Here is a 17,793-nt window from a genome sequence, read left to right as displayed (position 1 = left end):
CACGCCTGCTCAGGCGTGTTTGCGCTCATCCTTGCCCTTGGGCATGACGCGACGCAGCACGGGGGTGAGCACGCCGTATATGACGAGCGTCAGCACAGGCATGACGAGCAGCCACATGTAGATGGCGTGCAGCAGCGTGAAGCGGAAGAGCAGCAGCGTGTTGATGGTGTCCTTCTTGATGTCCTCCATGAAGCTCCCGATGGCGAACTCGCCCTCTCCGTCGCCTCCGCCGAAGACGACGTTGCCGTAGTAGCTGCAGGTGTGTTGCATTCATTCAACGCGTCAGACTCGAAAACTCGATTGCAGGTCAGAGAAGCAACCAGCCAGGCAGAGAACGCACATGAAGACGGGGACGGACGCGATGTTGAGCGGCGTGACCAGGTAGTTGGTGAGCATGGCGGCCACGGGGTTCAGGCGGAAGAGGAAGATGGCGGCCATCACGGGCACCGTCGTGACGCCGGGGACGGGGAAGATGCCGCCGGAGACGCCGAAGGCCATGGCCAGCGCGATACTGCTGGGGGAGGCTGCAAGGGCGAAGCACGGTTAGTTCTGACGCTGAGGCGGCAGGCAGCAGAGGGAGGAGGAGACCCACCGCCAGACTTGAGCAGCTTGACGACCGGCGCCTTGACCTTTTGCTCGAAGAAGGCGCTCATGCTTCCTTGCTCTACTGCTCTGCTCCTCTCTTGCTGCTGTGCGTCACTTTCAGATGTGAAACACGCACGACGAGGCGGCGCTGGATACTGCGAGCGTAAGCGTAACCCCATCGTAACCCCGAGTAACCATCACTGTCGACGCGCGGCAGGAGGCCCAGCGTGGACGTCGCCACGGCTGCATCTCAAATGTGTTGAGGCGACCTAGGCGAACTGCCAAGCAAGATAAGTCCGCGCTGACCAACACCAACCTTCACACTTCAACCTCACCGATCGAGCTCTCAAAGCCGAAGATCACCCGCGCAAAAGTGCCAAGGCAGACGAAAGTGCGAGCGAGAGCACTGCATTGCCGATCCTCGTAACTCGGATGCAGTGTGCCCGGATCACTGTGCCGAGCAATATCATTAATCTCGAGCGTACGCTCGACCACAATTGGCCCGAGGCATCAAGCACCACGCACACCCGAGGATCGCTCACGCTTGTCTCGTTTCGCTGGTTGGCAACGACCAGGGAGCAGAAGTCTTTCAGGCGTAATTCCCCATTTTGAGGGGAAACTACCGCAACAGCACACACACAGGTAACGAGATGTACATGATGGTACGATTGCCACCGGTGCTGAGGGCTGAGTCAACCGCTGGTGGAGCAAGAGGCAAGAAGCAGGGAGTATCCGTGCAAAGCAGGCACTGGCGACGAGAGAAACCGTGAGACGAGCAGCGCACAACGCAAGGAAGCGTGAGTCCTCGTACCGTCAGGTGATGTTGGAGAGGTCCCGTTAGAATGTTTGCGGAAGTACGGACTGCTCATCGGCGTGCGTGAGCACCGCTTGCAAGCGCAGTTCAATTCGCTGCGCCCAGGGCCGACAACCTGGCCAGAACCCGGGCGTCCAGATCGGAGACACGCGCGAATCCTGTCGATTAATCGACTGAGCTCCTCCATTCCTGTGGTGGCACCACACCACTGGTGCGTCCTCATTCTCCAAGTCTCTCCGAAGGCGGCAAGCATATCCATTCACGGCGCCCAAGTCCTCCCAAGCTGTAGAGATGCAGAGCCCCACTGCTAGACCGGTGTCGCCGATGGCCAGCTCGCCGCGGAAGGCGCTCTGCGCGCAGTTCGCTACGCTGCAGCGCGTGCTGCGCGGAGAGGAGCCCCTGGACCACGTGGCCGTCGTGCTCAAGGCCTCGCTCTTCACCAACATCATCATCGTCATCGTTATGACGTCCGTTGCCATCGCCAGCAACTCGCTCGCGCTCATCTCCGCGCTCGTGGAGAACATGGTCGACCTCTTCGTCCAGGGCCTGCTCTGGTATGCCGGCACTCGCTCCGGCAAGAAGCAGGACTACGCCAAGTACCCAGCAGGCACGTCACGCTTTGAACCCGTGGCCATCATCGTGGCAGCCAGCGTGATGGTCCTGGCGTCGATCGTCTTCATCCAGGAAGCTGTCACAAAGCTCATCGATGGCTTCTCGTCGGACGAACCCGAGGCGCCAAACCTCTCGGCTGCGGCGATCGCCATTGCGGTCATCGCCGTGGTGGTGAAGATCGGTCTCATGTTCTACTCGGCCTGGATCCTCAAGTCAACGGTCTCGGTTGCCGTCGAGGCCATCCACCAGGACAACCTGAACGACACCCTCAGCAACTCCTTCGCCGTTGCAGCGTACATTATCGCCGCTGTCGAGCCCAAGGCGTGGTATGTTGACCCTGCCGGAGCCATTCTCATTTTCGTCTACATCATGGTCGCCTGGGGTAAGATGGCGTGGGAGCAAGTCACGCAGCTTGTCGGCGTGTGCGCTAGCGAAGAGTTTATCGAGGAAGTGAAGGACCTTTGCAACCGCCACCACCCCTCGATGTCGCTGGACATCGTGCGCGCCTACCACTTTGGTTCCAAGTATCTCGTAGAGCTGGAGGTTGTCGTCCCTGGCGAAATGTCGGTGAAGTTGGCGCACGACATCGCACTTCAGATGCAATTCAAGGTAGAGAACCTGGACGAGGTGGAGCGTGCGTTCGTGCACGTGGACTACCAGGCCCGCGACTACGACGAGCACGTGGTCTCGCGTGAGGAAGACGCCCTACTCGTGTATGCTGGCTACGATGCTTCTTCGTGCGAAGCGAGCGGACAATACGTGAGTGTCCCGATGGAAAACGGTGAACCGATCCCGGTTGCCGTGGAAGTTAGTGAGACCGCTGGTCCTGATACCCCTACGGCCACGGCCTTCAGCGAGTTCAAGGGATAAGTGGTTGACGTTGTTTCATCCTTACATCCGATGTACATACAAAAGCACGCTGTTTGCAACTGATGTAATAGTGCAATGAATTTCTCTAATTGAAGCTGCTTGGAGCTGTGTTCTCCATATTTCCTGAACTCAGACACGACGTTGCCGTCCTGCTATCCCCAATTACCCACACGCTGGAGACTATCGCACGCTCAGCATTTATTTCTTCCTGCTACGCTTCAGCCGCTTCTGGGCGGCTAGGAACTCCTTTTCACTGGGCTCGCTGGGGTCTTGCGGCACAGCCTTGCGCTTCTTCTTGCCCTTCTCTGCGTACTTGGCCTCCAGACTGCCCAACAATGATTCAAACCCGCGCTTTCTGCTCGCACCAACACACTTCAAGTCAGGAATTATCCGCCCCACAATGACAGCCAAGATATTGCCAGCGTTACCGTTCGGTGCTGAGCGCTGTGCTGCCGGAACCCTCGCCCCGCTTCTGCTGGTTGCCGCGGATCTTGTTGAAGAGCTCTTCTGCCTCGCGAGCCTCCTTGTCTCGCTTCGCTTGCTTGCGCTTCTGCTCAGCGGGTGTCTCTTTCTTTTTCTTCTTCTTGGACTGCTCCTTGATGTACGCGCGCCACGTGGGGAAGGCCTTCACCTGCTTCTCCTTGATGGCCGCCTGGATCATGTCAGCGAAGCGCTCCTCGTCGTCGTCCGTGGACAACATGATCGTGTCCATGACGTGTTTCATCTCGCCCTCGTACTTGGTGTACGCGTCCAGCACGTCGCGGCGTTCCTCTTCCGAGTGGCGGTACTCGCCCTCGAACCTGGCGATGTCCTCCGTCGTGACCTTGGGGAACACGCGCGCGAAGTACTGCGTCCACATCTGGAAGGACGGGGACTTGTCGTCGTGGTCGTCCGACAGGATCGTGCCGGACTCGTCGTACACGGCGCGCGCCTCCTTGTCGCTCAGGATCGAGTGGATGGCGCTCACGGCCTGGAACTTGGCCGTCGCCTGGGCGCGCGCGGCCTCATCGCCTCGCTGCTTGTCCGGGTGCTGTGGTGGCGGCGACAGAGCAACAAGACAACGGGTCAGCACTCCGCCTTCAACTGCATCGGCAGCGCAGGTATCCTACGTATTTCAGCGCGAGTTTGCGGTAGGCACGCGTGATCTCCTTGTCGGAGGCCGAGCGCTCCACGCCCAGCACCGCGTACAGGTCGCAGTCGTCCCCGAACTCGGCGTGGATCAGCTTCGCCGCCATCGTTGACGCAGTTGGGCTAGTGACGTACTTGGGCCTTGGCGGGCTAAAAATAGCCCTTCCCTCCAAAAAACGCACACTCGAGCTTACCGCCGACCGCTCGCGCCACCGAACGTGGTGTACGGCACCCGACTGTTTACGTGCACCACTCGGCGGGATCTTCAACTTCGCATTGCGGCACAAGGCAAGCAGCAGCGAAAGCGTCGGCCGGAAGGAAGGAAGATGCTGGCGTTCGGGAGCGGAGACTCGGCGCAGGTGGCGATCGTGACGGGCGCGGGCCGCGGGCTCGGCCGCGCGTGGGCGCAGGCGCTGGCGGCGCGCGGCGTGCGCGTGGTGGTGAACGACAACGACGCCGACGCGTCGCTGGTGGAGGGCGTGGTGCAGGCCATCCGCAGCCGAGGGGGCGTGGCGGTGGGCGACCGCCACAGCGTCACGGACGGCGCCGCGATCGTCAAGACGGCCATGGAGAGCTTCAAGCGCGTCGACATCTTGATCAATGTATGGGCAGCAGCAAGCTTCCAGTTGGGGGACGAGGACTGACGAGGTCTCTGTCTGTTGCTGCTGCAGAACGCCACGGTCATCCGCGACGGATCCTTCCGCAAGATGACGCTGGAGAACTGGTGCGGGCCACGCGCTACCGCTGAGGAGTTATAGCTGCTGCTGACTGCTCACAACGCGTTTGTCCGTTGCTACTTGCTCCTGCAGGGACGATGTGTACCGCTCGAGTCTGCTGGGCACTTTCAGCGTCACGCAGGCGGTGTGGCCCATCATGCGCCAGCAGAAGTACGGCCGCATCCTCAACTGCGTGTCGGGCGCCGGGCTGTACGGTAACTTCGGCCAGGTCAACTACGCCGCCATGAAGATGGGGCTCGTGGGCTTCACCGTCGCTCTCAATCGCGAAGGTCTGCTGGTGGCGTGCGAACGAGGTGAAAGCTCCCAGTACCTTACCTTGTTGTTAATTGCTGTGTAGGCGTCAAGTACAACATCGCTGTGAATGCGGTGTCCCCTGTGGCTGGCACGCGACTCACCCAGCCTGTGTGGCCCGACGACGTCTACACGAAGCTGACGCCGGAGTTGACGTCGCCGATCATCGTGTACCTTTGCCACTCGTCGTGCCAAGATAATGGAGAGCTGTTTGAGCTGGGCGGTGGCTGGGTCGGCGCTCTTCGTATCCAGCGCACTCACGGTGTCGGTTTCCCCACTGACTCGAAGCAGTTCACGCCGGAGCTCGTGGCTGAACAATGGCGCGACGTCGTCGACTTCAGCCGCGTGACGCACCCGACGTCTACGCAGGACTCGTTCGAGCCCATGATGCGCAACGTGACTGCCCCACCGAAGTCTCTGACGACGTCACGGTCGAGCGAGTGTGCGGAGGTGTTCGATCGCCTGCGAGCAACGCTCCAGGAGAAGGGCCACGCTCTCAGCAAGCAGATCTCGGGCGTGCTGGAATGGCACATCAACAAGGAGGTCTGGACGATCACGCTGCTGCACGGCAAGGGCACGCTGTTAGAAGGGCGCAACCCGCGCCTTTCGCCCGACTTGCAAATCCACATGGACGAGCAGGACTTCCTGGACTTGGCGGCGGGTCGGTTGCGGCTGCAGCAGGCGCTAATCCGAAAGAAGCTGCGCTTGCAGGGCAACCTCAAGATGGCCATGAAGCTGCAGCCCTTCGCGGACCTCCTGCTGCAGCAGCACCAGGCGCGGCTGTAGGGAATGGTATACGCGCAGCGAAAGAGGGTCGGACGAACGAGTCTACAGTATAACGTTGTTTCTGACGTTGTACTAACAAGTTGATGAGTCCACCACCGAAATTGTCTGCGATTTCAGTTTGCCAGTACCTGCTCGTTGCAATTTCAGGATCCCACGTGTGCGCTCAGCGCACTTGCGCTGACCAACACGACTCACATGTGCAGGAATCAAGTGGGAGAAATACGCCGCATTGATTATGAAGGCGGTCCAAATCCCCCACCTGCACAATCGTTAGGTGAATAACTTCAAGGTGTCCGGCGTTTCTGTCTGCAGACGTCAAGGCGCAGCGCTGATGAACACGGCCGGTTTCTTGGCGTTGAGACAGCCCAGACCTCGCCTGCAGAAACGCGTGCATCGCGAACTTCATGCACATTTCGCCAGCCAGACGCCAATGCTCTTGCAAAATGGCGGGAAGGAGCTCGGTCACCGCCCACGCATCGGGCCAAGAAGAGGCTAAAGGAGCAAACGGATGCATGTCGCCTCCAGTAAGCAGCGGGTGGTTAACCTGCACCGACAAGTGGACGAGGCGCCGAGCCCCTTCTCACCGCTTTGCGCTGCACTGGTTCCCTCGGCGACTGGACCAAGAACACGCATACAGTACTGTACGCGAAAGAGGAGGGCGGGCACCGCCTCGCCTCGCCTCACATCTCAATTTACGCCGATCCAGCCACGCGGGACAAAGTGCATGACAGACCCATGGATCCCTCGCCATCCGCGCTTCCCCAACTCTCGTCCTACTTGCAGCCGACCCGTAGCGTCGGCACCCCCGACACCAGCATCGAGATCGCCATCTCTGCATTGACCCACCACTTCGAAACCCAGCTCCACAAGCGAAAGCAGCCCTCTCCGTCGGTAGACAAAGGCAGCACAGGAATGGCCTCGTTTCCAGGGCCCGTCAACAAGTTTTACGTAGACCATGAGCGACGCGAGGCGCAACTCATGATGACAGAGCGATATTCCTCGTCGTCCTCTCACGGTGGCGATACACCTGGCAGTGAACCACGCTCTTACTTTGCCGCTGAGCTGTCTCCGACCACACCGCGACGTGAACGAACGTCAAGATACTTGAGCGAGGGCGATCGCAAGGAGATCATTGCGCGGATCGACGGCGGCGAAAAGCAGGTGGCACTTGCAAAGGAGTTCAACGTCAGTCGTGCCGCGATATGTAACCTGTACAAGAATCGGTGGGAGGTGCTCACGCGCGGAGTTCGAGACCCGACAGCCACGCACCCGAAGAGGTCACGCAAAAAAGCAAGTCCAAGGCAGACATCGCCAGCAGCTCATACAACCGCGGTAGCCGCGGCTCCGTCAACTGCCAATCTGGACACACCCTCCATTTCCACCTATGCCAATACGAGTCCACTCGTTGCACTCCAGGCAAGACAGGACCAGTCACGTCAAGACGAGTACCTGTCATGGCCCAGCACCCCGCTAGATACCTCCTCTCAGCCCCGGCACCATAATCTAGAGCGCCACCATAATCTCCTCCAGGACGAAGCGAGTCCGCGACCGCGTGAGCACGAGACGCGACATGAGGTGGCAGTGGATGGTCCGGTGGTGGCCAAGCGGTTCCTTGTGCACGAGGCCTCGGCCTATTCGTACCCGTGCCGGAACTTGGTCGCAACGCTGAGGGACGAAAGCATCAGCACGGTCGTGTTTCAGCAACGCGCCACGCGTTTGGCGCGGCTTCTTATTGAGGAAGTGTTGACGTGCTTGCCTCACGACGAGGAAGAAAGCACGAACAGCTACGGAGACCTGTGTCACGCCATGAAAGCGCTGGATGCAACTGACTTTTGTGCCGTGTCCATGGAAGACAAGGGCATGATGCTACTCCGTGCGTTCTCGGACATCAGTCCCGCGACGCCCACGGGTGTCGTCTCCATCGAGGATAGACCGAGTACATGCAACAGCAGCGGCCTTAACGTGCCATCCAGGCACATTTTTGCGCTGCTTCCGCCCATCGACCCGCGCCAGTTCGTGCTGCTCCTCGACATCGAGTGTGCCGCTGGGGAGAAGGCGTGCGCTGTGCTGAACCACCTCGTGCACGAGAGGCAGGTTCCAGCGAGAAATATCTACTTCGCAACGATGATCAGCGCCTTCGAGGGGCTCCAGAACGTCTTCCGGCACTTCCCAGGTGAGTCGGCCGCCTGCACAACATATACAACATCAGACTTGTATACGTTATCTAACTCTGCAACGCTAACTCCACCGCAGATGTCTCGCTAGTCACAGCCCAAGTCGACACCGTCCTGGACGATCAGCAGCGCATCCGCCCAGGCTTCGGGGACTTCGCGCAGCGCTACTGCAATGTCTGTCCCGCGCACTCGTTGAATCCATCCTAAATTCAAAAGTACCGTCGGGATGCAAAAGTATTAGCCGCTCGTCCAATGATTATTGCGACTGCCATACAACGGGGCATATGCGGGGCTGCGCATAGCATCGCTCAGATTATCTCGTTTTGCACTGAATTAAGACACCTAGACTCGACAAAAGCAGGTACCGGGTACTGGTCAATGACAATTTTCAGCTTGGCCAAACCAAAAATTGGCAAAACCGTCTCAGAGTCTCTCCCTACAGTGACACGACTGGTATACAATTCACAAGTCAAAACGTTCCCCTCGCGGTTTGAACCTAAATTTGAGAATCTGAATCCTAAATTTGGGAAAACGCGCGTAAATTGCCATCGCCACTCATTCCCGCGAGCCACCAAGGTCAGCAGCAGCAGCAGCAGCAGCAGCTCCGACTGGCCCTCCCTCTCTTCCTCCCTCCCCCCCTCAGAAGCAAGTCGCAGCCAGCAGCATGAGCAGCCACGAGGACACGGACGCCGCCGGCGTGAGCGTGCCGCCCGACGCCAAGTTCGACCTGACGAACCGCCTGGCGCCCTTCATGGACCTGCACTTCATGTTCCCGCTCATCGACTTCCTGTCCAGCAGCGAGCTGTACGACGAGGCGCAGCTCATGGCGGCCAAGCTGGCGCTGCTCAAGCCCACCAACATGGCGGACTTCGCCGTGGAGATCCACCAGACGCTGCACGGCTCGGAGGACGTGCCCGCCGAGTTCGAGGCGCGCCGCGGCGAGATCCTGGACGCGCTGAGCTTCGCCAAGGGCGAGTGCGCGCCCATGCTGGAGCTCATCGAGGACGAGGAGAAGATCCTGCAGCTGCAGGGCGAGAACCTGCTGACCGCCAGCCACCTCGAGCAGAACGAGGGCATCACGCCCGCCGTGCTGGACGGGCTCTACAAGTACGCCAAGCTGCAGTACGAGTGCGGCAACTACCAGGACTGCCTCACGTACCTCACGTACTACGGCGTGCTCATCCCCAACTCGTCCGAGCAGTACCTCAACGCGCTCTGGGGCAAGCTGGCCGCCGAGATCCTCATCTTCCGCTGGGACGACGCGCTCGCCGACATCTCGCGCATCAGCGACGTCATCGAGAGCAGCGTACGCTCCTTCCTGGCTTTTGGTCTCCCTATCTAGCCGTGCTGACGCCTTGTGACTTTTTTTTTGTCGTTGCAGACCATTATGAGCCCCGTGGAGCAACTCCAGCAGCGCACGTGGCTGCTGCACTGGGCGCTGTTCGTCTTCGCGTGGCACGAGGAGGGCCGTGACGCCATCGTGGACTTTATGCTGCAGTCGCGCTGTGTAGAGGCCATCCAGAGCAACGCGCCCTGGCTGCTGCGCTACCTGTGCGCCGGCGTGATCCTGCACAAGCGCCGTCGTAACCTCATCAAGGACCTGCTGCGCGTGCTGCGCGTGGACGACAAGGGCTACCGCGACCCGATCGTGGACTTCGTCGAGTGCCTGTTCGTCAACTTCGACTTCGAGTCGGCCCAGGAGAAGCTGCGCGAGTGCGAGGTCGTGCTGGCCAGCGACTTCTTCCTGTACGAGAAGAACTCGACGGACTTCATGGATGCCGCCCGACTGGCCATCTTCGAGATGTACTGCCGCGTGCACCGCACCATCGACATGAAGGCGCTGTCGTCCAAGCTGGCGATGCAGGAGGACGGCGAGGCCGAGAAGTGGATCGTCAACCTGATCCGCAACGCCCGCCTCGACGCCAAGATCGACTCCCAGGAAGGACGCATCGTCATGGGCATGCCGCAGAACTCGGTCCACCGCCAGGTGATCGACAAGACCCGCGACCTGGCTGCGCGGACCTGCAGCATGGTGGCGCAGTTCGAGCGCATGGGCAAGCGAAAGACCTTCCAGTGAGCGTGAGCGCTCTGGATGCTGGACGCGCACCGACCGAGTCGCGCCCCACGCAGCAACGCAAGTCCTGCCTGCGCTCCACTCCCGGCAATAGGCAAGAGAGGGAAGATAGCGCAGGAGGCAGCGGTGCCAGGTGAGGCGAGTAGCACCACGACTCGGCCAAGTCAGCAGCGGCAGGAGGAACGACGCAGGAACGGGAGCAGGTGGGGCTGAGGACTAAATATATAGTAGACCAGTGCGTGGTTTTTCGAGGCTCGTTCTCTGTTGTCGGTTGCCTCAGTGCCGCTGGATTCCCATTCACGTGATGCCGGTGACGTTGTGCCAAGTGCTGTGTTGATTCCGGCCTGGGATTTAGGCCGGAAACCCACCGCACCAAGAATCCATTTTTGGTGCGGTGGGTTTCTCGTTTCGAGCGGTTGCGTTGGTTTCGTCCATGGTTGCTGGCCATTTGATTGATCCGTGGAGCGCATGCACCCACAGCTCACTAAACAAGTTTCCGCCTTGCAATGCAGTCTAGGAGGAAAGACTTCGACGGGCTGTGGCGGCGACCGAGGGCCCTCTACGTACTTGGCGGAGGGTGGATTCTGTTCATGTGCTGGTTCGTCGGCTCCCTGGCAGGGTTTGACAAACGCGTTCCCAACCACCACGCCTTCACCATCCGCAGCCAGGATGTCGACGAGTACTCGCAGCACCAGATTTTGCTGAAGGTCTCGGCATCAGAACACGAACGAGTTTTCGAAGACTTCACCGTTGAGGTGCATACAAGTCAAGAGGTACTGCCCATGGGCGACGAGTTCTACACGTCTGACTACGGCGAGAACGACACTTCGACGACTATCATCTTTAACGTGTTCAAGGGTAGACCCAAGGCGCTTGCTGTGCAACTGATGAAGGCTCTGACACAGAAGTACGTCACGCAACCAGATGTCTGGGTCATGTGCTTCAACTCGCCCATGGAGGCCAAGTACCGGCATGTCGTTGAGGAAGTGAAGAAGAAATTCCCCGACGTCGCTGATAAGGTCAAGTATACCGTGTCGGATTTCAACTACAAGTTCCACGGACGCTTCCTGCTCGCGTACATGGCGACCACCAAGTACGTGTTGATCGTTGACGACGATAAGGCCATCGACGGAGACACGGTGAATGACTACATCAAGTACATGAGAATCAAAAAGGGCGTGTGGGGCAACAATGGCCACCGTCGAGCGTCAACGTTCGAGGGCTACAAGAGCTGGCCGACCGTCGGGTATAACCTCTCGACCACCGACATGGAGGAGCAAGACTACCTCAGCGGCATGTGGTTCCTGGAGCAGTCGTGGCTTGAGTACTTCATGAAGGAGCGTCTACCGTCCTGGGCAACTTCGGAGGATATGCATCTATCGCACGTTATGCGCAAGTATCTCAACCTGAACACGTACGCGGGTCGAGTTGCGCTCGGCAAAACGCTTCCTCACAAGCCTAATGAAGTTCAGGCAACGAAGGGATCAGCATTAAATCTTCGTGAATTCATCTTCGACCACGAGCTTGGACGCGGTAATAAAGTCGTTAGCGTCGACGCACCGGTCAAGACGCTCGTGTATGCTGAGACAGTCGGTGACCTTGAGGACTACTTGGCGAAGCTTGACGCGTGCCCGTCACACAATAGCAGCGCGGCAATCAACGTCGGTGATATCACCGCGGCAGTGGTCTCGGGCCCATGGTGCGATGGAGGAAAGACAGCGGCGGTGTTCCGCGGCGCCAAGGAGCAGGACGTCAATGGCCTCATTGCAGCAGCTGAAAAGCTCTGCGCCAAAACGAACTGCGAGTACTTCAGCGTCAAACCGAAGATCAGCCACGGTATCAAATACTTCAACATGCGCGAGGGCTTCGGTCAAGCCAGCACCGGCGTCGAGATCCCGTTCCAGACGGGTGCGTCGGACGTGATGCTGTCGCTGGTGGGCATCCTCAACAACTTGCTGCCGCAGACGCTGTTCGTCCCAGATGTGTCTTCGATGCGGTGGCCCGAGACGGACGATGCGAAGCGCAACCGTCTGCAGATCTACCACCGCACAGTGCTGTTGGCGGTGGACATCCACCGGAACTCCAAGACAAACGGGAAAGTGACCAACGACGAGGAGAAAGACGACTGGGTGGTCACCGACGACTTTCCGTCTAGAATGGAGACGTTGATATGGCAGCGAGGGTCGACCGATGATCCGATTCAGTACTCGTCATAAAGAATACATATCGTTTTTATTGAGGGACATTTGGCGGCGGGTGTCTACAGTCTCAGTTCGCTGAATCAAGGACAGCTTAACCTCGAACGATGCATGGAGATCGTGGAATGCTGACCCAATTTTACGGTTGCTGTCGCCACCAACGTGTGCTTTTTGTCGATAGATTGACAATGCGATCTACCGATCACTTCTTCCCCTCGTCCCCGTTCTGGCCTGGGTCGGTTCTTTTCAGATGCGGAGATCCAAACGCTAATCAACACCACGATACTCTTCGGCTATCTTCCGCTGTTGGAGTATTCGTGCCGTATCACCCAAGTCATTTTCCGATCCCAGCTCCAAGGCAAACACTCCAGCTTCTGGATGAAGCAGAGTAGGCATATTCGAGGCCTGAAGATTTACCTACTCCTTGGAGGGACAGCGCTTTTCGTGGTGTGCTGCTCCATAGTCTTCACGCTAGGTCGCCGTGTCATCAATACAACTGGGGGGGAACTGCACAGCGTCCTTCGACCCAACCTGGAACCAGTCGAGGCGTTTTCAGCGATGCAACACCAACAAACAGCCACAGACCATCAGAACAAGGCAACCATACCAGCTGTATACCCCAGTCGCGAGACGTTTGCCATGGGCGAGAACTTCTACACGTCCGACTTCAGTGCAACCGACACCTCCACCACCATCATCTTCAACGTCTACCGAGGCGAGCCCGAGGCGCTGCAGATGCAGCTGGAGGCGGCGCTCAACCAGAACAACGTCGTGCCTCCCGACGTCTGGATCATGTGCTTCAACTCGCCAAAGCGACACTTGTACGAGTCCGTGGTGGAGACAATCCGAACCAAGTACCCCACACGAGGCCACCAACTCGTCTTCACGGCCTCCGACTTCAACCACAAATTCCATGGGCGCTTCCTGCTCGCGTACATGGCCACCACCAAGTACGTGTTGATCGTTGATGACGACAAGGCCATCGACTCCACGACGGTGATCGACTACATCCAGTACATGCAGCGCCAGAAGGGTGTGTGGGGCAACAATGGCCACCGTCGAGCGCCAACGTTCGAAGGCTACAAGAGCTGGCCGAACGTCGGGTATAATCTCTCGACCACCGACATGGAGGAGCAAGACTACCTCTGCGGCATGTGGTTCCTGGAGCAGTCGTGGCTTGAGTACTTCATGAAAGAGCGACCGCCGTCCTGGGCGACGTCGGAAGACATGCACCTATCGCACGTGATGAGGAAGTACCTGAATTTGAACACGTACGGCGGCAAGGTGGCTTTGGAGGCCCCTGGGCTGCCAGGAAAGGAATACGCGGCAACGAAAGGATCGGCGCTGGACCTGCGGGAGTTCATCTTCGACCACCAGCTCGGCCGCGGCAACAAGGTGGCGAACGTGGATCAGCCGATCGAGTCGTTGGTGTATGCGGAGTCTGTTGAGGACATCGAGGCGTTCATAGCGAAGCTAGACGCTTGCGCTGCTGTTGGCGACGAGGCGAAGCTAGACAGCGCTACCGTTTCTCCGTGGTGCAACGCCGGCAGAACGGCAGCGGTGTTCCGCGGCGCCAAGGAGCAGGACGTCAATGGCCTCATTGCAGCAGCTGAAAAGCTCTGCGCCAAAACGAACTGCGAGTACTTCAGCGTCAAACCGAAGATCAGCCACGGTATCAAATACTTCAACATGCGCGAGGGCTTCGGTCAAGCCAGCACCGGCGTCGAGATCCCGTTCCAGACGGGTGCGTCGGACGTGATGCTGTCGCTGGTGGGCATCCTCAACAACGTGCTGCCGCAGACGCTGTTCGTCCCAGATGTGTCTTCGATGCGGTGGCCCGAGACGGACGATGCGAAGCGCAACCGTCTGCAGATCTACCACCGCACAGTGCTGTTGGCGGTGGACATCCACCGGAGCTCCAAGACAAATGGCAAATGGGTTCACCGCGGTGACGACACAGATCCATTCCCGACTGGGATGAGGACCTTCGTGTGGCAGAACGAAGTGGCAACGCTCTACGAAGCTTGAGGCAATGAGTAGCTTTTGATTTAAATGGGGTATTAATAAGCTGCCTAGTACCTATTAGCTTCTTTGTTGCGTTTGGGTACAGGCTCAGAAAAAGGAATTATTTGGCTATGAATTAACTAAAGAGTCCTGAAATAAGTCGGTGTTGTCTAATGTTCGTGTTATCAAGCTGGGTCGAATGCATTTACTGCTCGACCAGTTTTGCAGCCTTGGTGGGAGGCTGGATATGCCGATCGTATTTTTCATGCCGCCGAGTGATAGGAGAGAATCATGTTGTAGATCTAGTCCTGTACGTACAGTAATATATATAATATTTTGTCAGACAGACTTCCAGGAGTTCTAGCAGTAAAAAACACCGAAATTTATGACTACGATGTATTACTTCGAAGTATATAATAATTATATTATAATACATGTATTGTGAAAACCGGTGATTTTGTCACTCCGTATAGCTCTGTAAATCAGGGCTGCGAGCAAAAACGATACGTGATAATTTGTACTGGATAGGAAGTTAATGTAGGTACTAATCTGAGTAAGTCGGCTTAAATAGGAGTTGGGAACTGCGCTCTAAAGCCATTATGTCGGAACAGAGTGGTGAGGGAGAGAGACAGCGGAGACACGATGTATGCCGCAGAATTTCGATGGAGAGCTGTGGTGCTGCACTACGCGTATGGTGTGCCATGCAAGCGTGTCGGCCACATATTCGGCATCAGCTCGCGTACGGTACTTCGATGGTATCAGCAGTTCAAACGTGACGGCGAGGTCATCAAAGCTGCCCTCTGGGTCGAAGCGAAACTCCGCGTCCTCGACACGGACGCTGGTTCTGCTCGTCCTGTTGATTCCTCCTATTTTGACTGATATCTTGGCTAGTGTTTGCATAGCCGCTTGATCGGTGGATTTATTTGTGCGGACTTCCTCGGAATGCCGAGGTTGGAGCTGACATTTCAGCCTATTTAGAGACCAAATCGATTCCAACTCTAAAATAGTTTTGACGCGATGCAGCATAAGACCGATTATAATTAGGGGTACCCAATTCTAAATAAGGGACGGGTCGAAATAAATAAGGGTTCCCGTCTCTAAATAAGGCACTAAATCAGCCGATTTACTATCCGATTAGACATTTTGAGTGCTTTTCACAATATTAATAGTTGTTTATAAAAACAACTTGCAGTTCGAAGTGCAAACGCTAATATATGAGAACGACAGACGGATGTCTGTACGAGAACAGGTCTGCGAGAACTAGAATGGCTACGTACACTGTGCATCTGCTGAATCAGCACTGCTGATGGTTGGTTGAACAAACTTGGTTCCGCAGGCCATAGGCACCGAAACCCAATCGTTTCAGTGGATTGCTGCAATCTGGCCCATGTGCAACTCGTACCAGAGTAATCCCGAGTAATCAAGAAGGCGTAATAACGCTTGGCTTCCATTGTAGCGTAAACGGAGCTCGCGTTTCTCAACAAGCATTACAAGCACATGTGCAACTCGTACCAGAGTAATCCCGAGTAATCAAGAAGGCGTAATAACGCGTGGCTTCCGTTGTAGAGTAAAGGGAGCTCGCGTTTCTCAACAAGCATTACAAGCACGAAGCGTTTTTTTCTTAATGCGTTGTTCAAATAAGGAGAAAACTTGACAAACCGAAGTGAAAAGCGGATTTAATCATATACTATAGTGCTTTGATGTCGTTTTGAGCCTTTGCTTGTTAGGTGAAATAGATGTTGTCCGCACTAACAACTCAACAACTGAAATACGGGTTGCACTAAAGTGTTTTTGCCACGATTATGAAGTACAAACTATCACTCGTACTTGTAAATTACAAGTTGTAACAGGGCGAAACGTACTATTTTATATCATTAAAATAATAGCTTAAGCGCTGAAATGGATCGCTCTGCTTCTGACATATTCGGGTCAAATGTAGATTCGAAACTGAAAAAAAAAACTTGTTCGTGAGGGAGGGGCCTTGGTTCGACTGGTTCAAATGACAAGATTACTAATGGCGTTGGAAAAACCGTATCTCCCCTTCATTGGGATTAATGAACCCGCTATCTGTACGCTCGTTTGGTTGGAGTCTAGCAGCTGTAGCATACGAAGTATTAATAACGTTTGAACCTTACATGCAGTACTTTGGTTTGTCCTTCAACTAGTTATTAGAGGCTTGCGACTGCAGCTAAGAGAGCGCAATATTTCCCACAGGGTAAAACACAGGATAGAGCTGACATACTAACATGATAGAGGTTCTCTGACTCCGCCAACAAACAGCAAAGAGTTGGCAGATTATGTTTTGTTTTGTATTGAACGCGTTAAGTGAGCCGTTTCACCATCTCAGTGGGCCAACTACCGCGAGTCTACATCGAGTTTATCGATGTACAGTCAGCGACGGTTTGAAACGACAACGCAATTGACAGCTCGAAGCCTTGAACATTAAACGTTACTCTATGTAAAATTTTTACAGTGAGTAACGTTAATTCTGAGATCCAATCGCTATTCTTGGTTTTTGTATACCATATGGTTTTGGATACTTTCTTACTTATTAGTGTATTTTTTACTCCTTGAAGTGTATTTTACATGATTGGCATGCTGGCCACTATGGAGGATGTCATTCAGGGGTGCCGGTTTTATCCGTCGTTACTGTACATGTACATGTAGTTGTAGAGTTGATGGCTACTTTATCGATGTTTATGTTGGAGATGGAAGTAATGATTGTGATGGGCATGATAGGCATGATTATCTTGCATCGCCAGGTACATGTACATCAACTTGACTGGTTACATACGGCTCCATTGGTGGTAGACTCAACTTTGGTGGTATGTTATATATACAGTTATTCAACAGGTACATCAACTTGGTTATACTGTATATCCATGTAATCACGAGGCGCGTCAACTTGGCTGGTTATATACGGCTTCATTGTTTTTTTTACTCAAATTTGGTGGTTGACTCAACCTAACACGGAAATCCCGCAGCAATCCAAGAAAACTATTATTTTAACATGTAGAGCTAGCTAACTGTAAAAATGAATCCACTTTTCCTGGTGCTATGTATATACAGTGTAATTGTCACATTGCAAAAACTGGTCATTGAAAAGTGGATTGACTTGATGAAGGCAACCTTAACTTCGTGCTGCGAAAAATAGGAGAAATAGCAGCCTTGTAAATCCTCCTCGTGAATATCCGGACACGCACAGAAAATGATTATCGGGCTTTATTGAACGGTTCGCAGATGCGTTGAGCATAGAGGGGGCTAAAACATATCGTTATATCAATGAATGTACAATATAACTTCATATAATTCGAACATAAGGCTCGGTCCTGGGTGGGGGCAACTACCGCGGGGTCCACCCCTAGCGTGAACTCCGTAGGCGAGGATGCAGCGCAGCGCGCCTCGGGCGTAGTAGCCGTAACCGCAACAAATACATAAAAGAATCCTATTATTCGATCGGGACTATAATATAGTGGACTATAATTCTTCTGGACTATAATATAGTCCCGAAGAATTCGCC

General features: G+C 55.6%; 8 protein-coding genes across 9 annotated transcripts; 6 read left to right on the top strand and 2 right to left on the bottom strand.

Annotated features, from left to right (window-relative positions):
• Positions 1-9: 9 nt before the first annotated feature.
• IUM83_12037 (Membrane protein) lies at positions 10-653 on the bottom strand (the record flags this gene model as incomplete). Its single annotated transcript, XM_067936636.1, has 3 exons — positions 10-253; positions 341-524; positions 593-653. 3 exons carry the CDS (start codon positions 651-653, stop codon positions 10-12), a joined length of 489 nt encoding a protein of 162 aa, XP_067795095.1.
• A 1,037-nt stretch (positions 654-1,690) lies between these two features.
• IUM83_12036 (Cation Diffusion Facilitator (CDF) Family) lies at positions 1,691-2,881 on the top strand (the record flags this gene model as incomplete). The annotated part of the gene is made up of 1 exon (XM_067936635.1): positions 1,691-2,881. One exon carries the CDS (start codon positions 1,691-1,693, stop codon positions 2,879-2,881), a length of 1,191 nt encoding a protein of 396 aa, XP_067794985.1.
• Positions 2,882-3,079: 198 nt separating this feature from the next.
• IUM83_12035 (Molecular chaperone (DnaJ superfamily)) lies at positions 3,080-4,116 on the bottom strand (the record flags this gene model as incomplete). Its single annotated transcript, XM_067936634.1, has 3 exons — positions 3,080-3,236; positions 3,310-3,911; positions 3,991-4,116. 3 exons carry the CDS (start codon positions 4,114-4,116, stop codon positions 3,080-3,082), a joined length of 885 nt encoding a protein of 294 aa, XP_067795094.1.
• Positions 4,117-4,335: 219 nt separating this feature from the next.
• Positions 4,336-5,823, top strand: IUM83_12034 (estradiol 17beta-dehydrogenase; the record flags this gene model as incomplete). Its single annotated transcript, XM_067936633.1, has 4 exons — positions 4,336-4,611; positions 4,681-4,733; positions 4,819-5,015; positions 5,084-5,823. 4 exons carry the CDS (start codon positions 4,336-4,338, stop codon positions 5,821-5,823), a joined length of 1,266 nt encoding a protein of 421 aa, XP_067795092.1.
• Positions 5,824-6,558: 735 nt separating this feature from the next.
• On the top strand, positions 6,559-8,204 carry IUM83_12033 (Uracil phosphoribosyltransferase; the record flags this gene model as incomplete). The annotated part of the gene is made up of 2 exons (XM_067936632.1): positions 6,559-7,996; positions 8,077-8,204. 2 exons carry the CDS (start codon positions 6,559-6,561, stop codon positions 8,202-8,204), a joined length of 1,566 nt encoding a protein of 521 aa, XP_067794984.1.
• Positions 8,205-8,661: 457 nt separating this feature from the next.
• IUM83_12032 (Eukaryotic translation initiation factor 3 subunit E) lies at positions 8,662-10,074 on the top strand (the record flags this gene model as incomplete). Its single annotated transcript, XM_067936631.1, has 2 exons — positions 8,662-9,303; positions 9,379-10,074. The coding sequence occupies 2 exons, from the start codon at positions 8,662-8,664 to the stop codon at positions 10,072-10,074; spliced, it is 1,338 nt and encodes a 445-aa protein (XP_067795093.1).
• Positions 10,075-10,577: 503 nt separating this feature from the next.
• On the top strand, positions 10,578-12,287 carry IUM83_12031 (eukaryotic translation initiation factor; the record flags this gene model as incomplete). Its single annotated transcript, XM_067936630.1, has 1 exon — positions 10,578-12,287. One exon carries the CDS (start codon positions 10,578-10,580, stop codon positions 12,285-12,287), a length of 1,710 nt encoding a protein of 569 aa, XP_067795049.1.
• A 621-nt stretch (positions 12,288-12,908) lies between these two features.
• IUM83_12030 lies at positions 12,909-14,297 on the top strand (the record flags this gene model as incomplete). Of its 2 annotated transcripts, none has more annotated exons than XM_067936629.1 (1): positions 12,909-14,297. In XM_067936629.1, one exon carries the CDS (start codon positions 12,909-12,911, stop codon positions 14,295-14,297), a length of 1,389 nt encoding a protein of 462 aa, XP_067795050.1. The 2 variants fall into 2 exon arrangements, with proteins under 2 accessions (XP_067795050.1, XP_067795051.1); XM_067936628.1 differs by having other exon boundaries at positions 13,287-14,297.
• Between the last annotated feature and the right edge of the window lie 3,496 nt (positions 14,298-17,793).

This window comes from Phytophthora cinnamomi (assembly GCF_018691715.1).
Source record: "Phytophthora cinnamomi strain GKB4 chromosome Unknown Contig22, whole genome shotgun sequence".
Classification (NCBI taxonomy): Eukaryota; Oomycota; class Peronosporomycetes; order Peronosporales; family Peronosporaceae; genus Phytophthora; species Phytophthora cinnamomi.
Note: the sequence above shows the minus strand (reverse complement) of the source record. Positions and strands in the feature narration are given on the sequence as shown.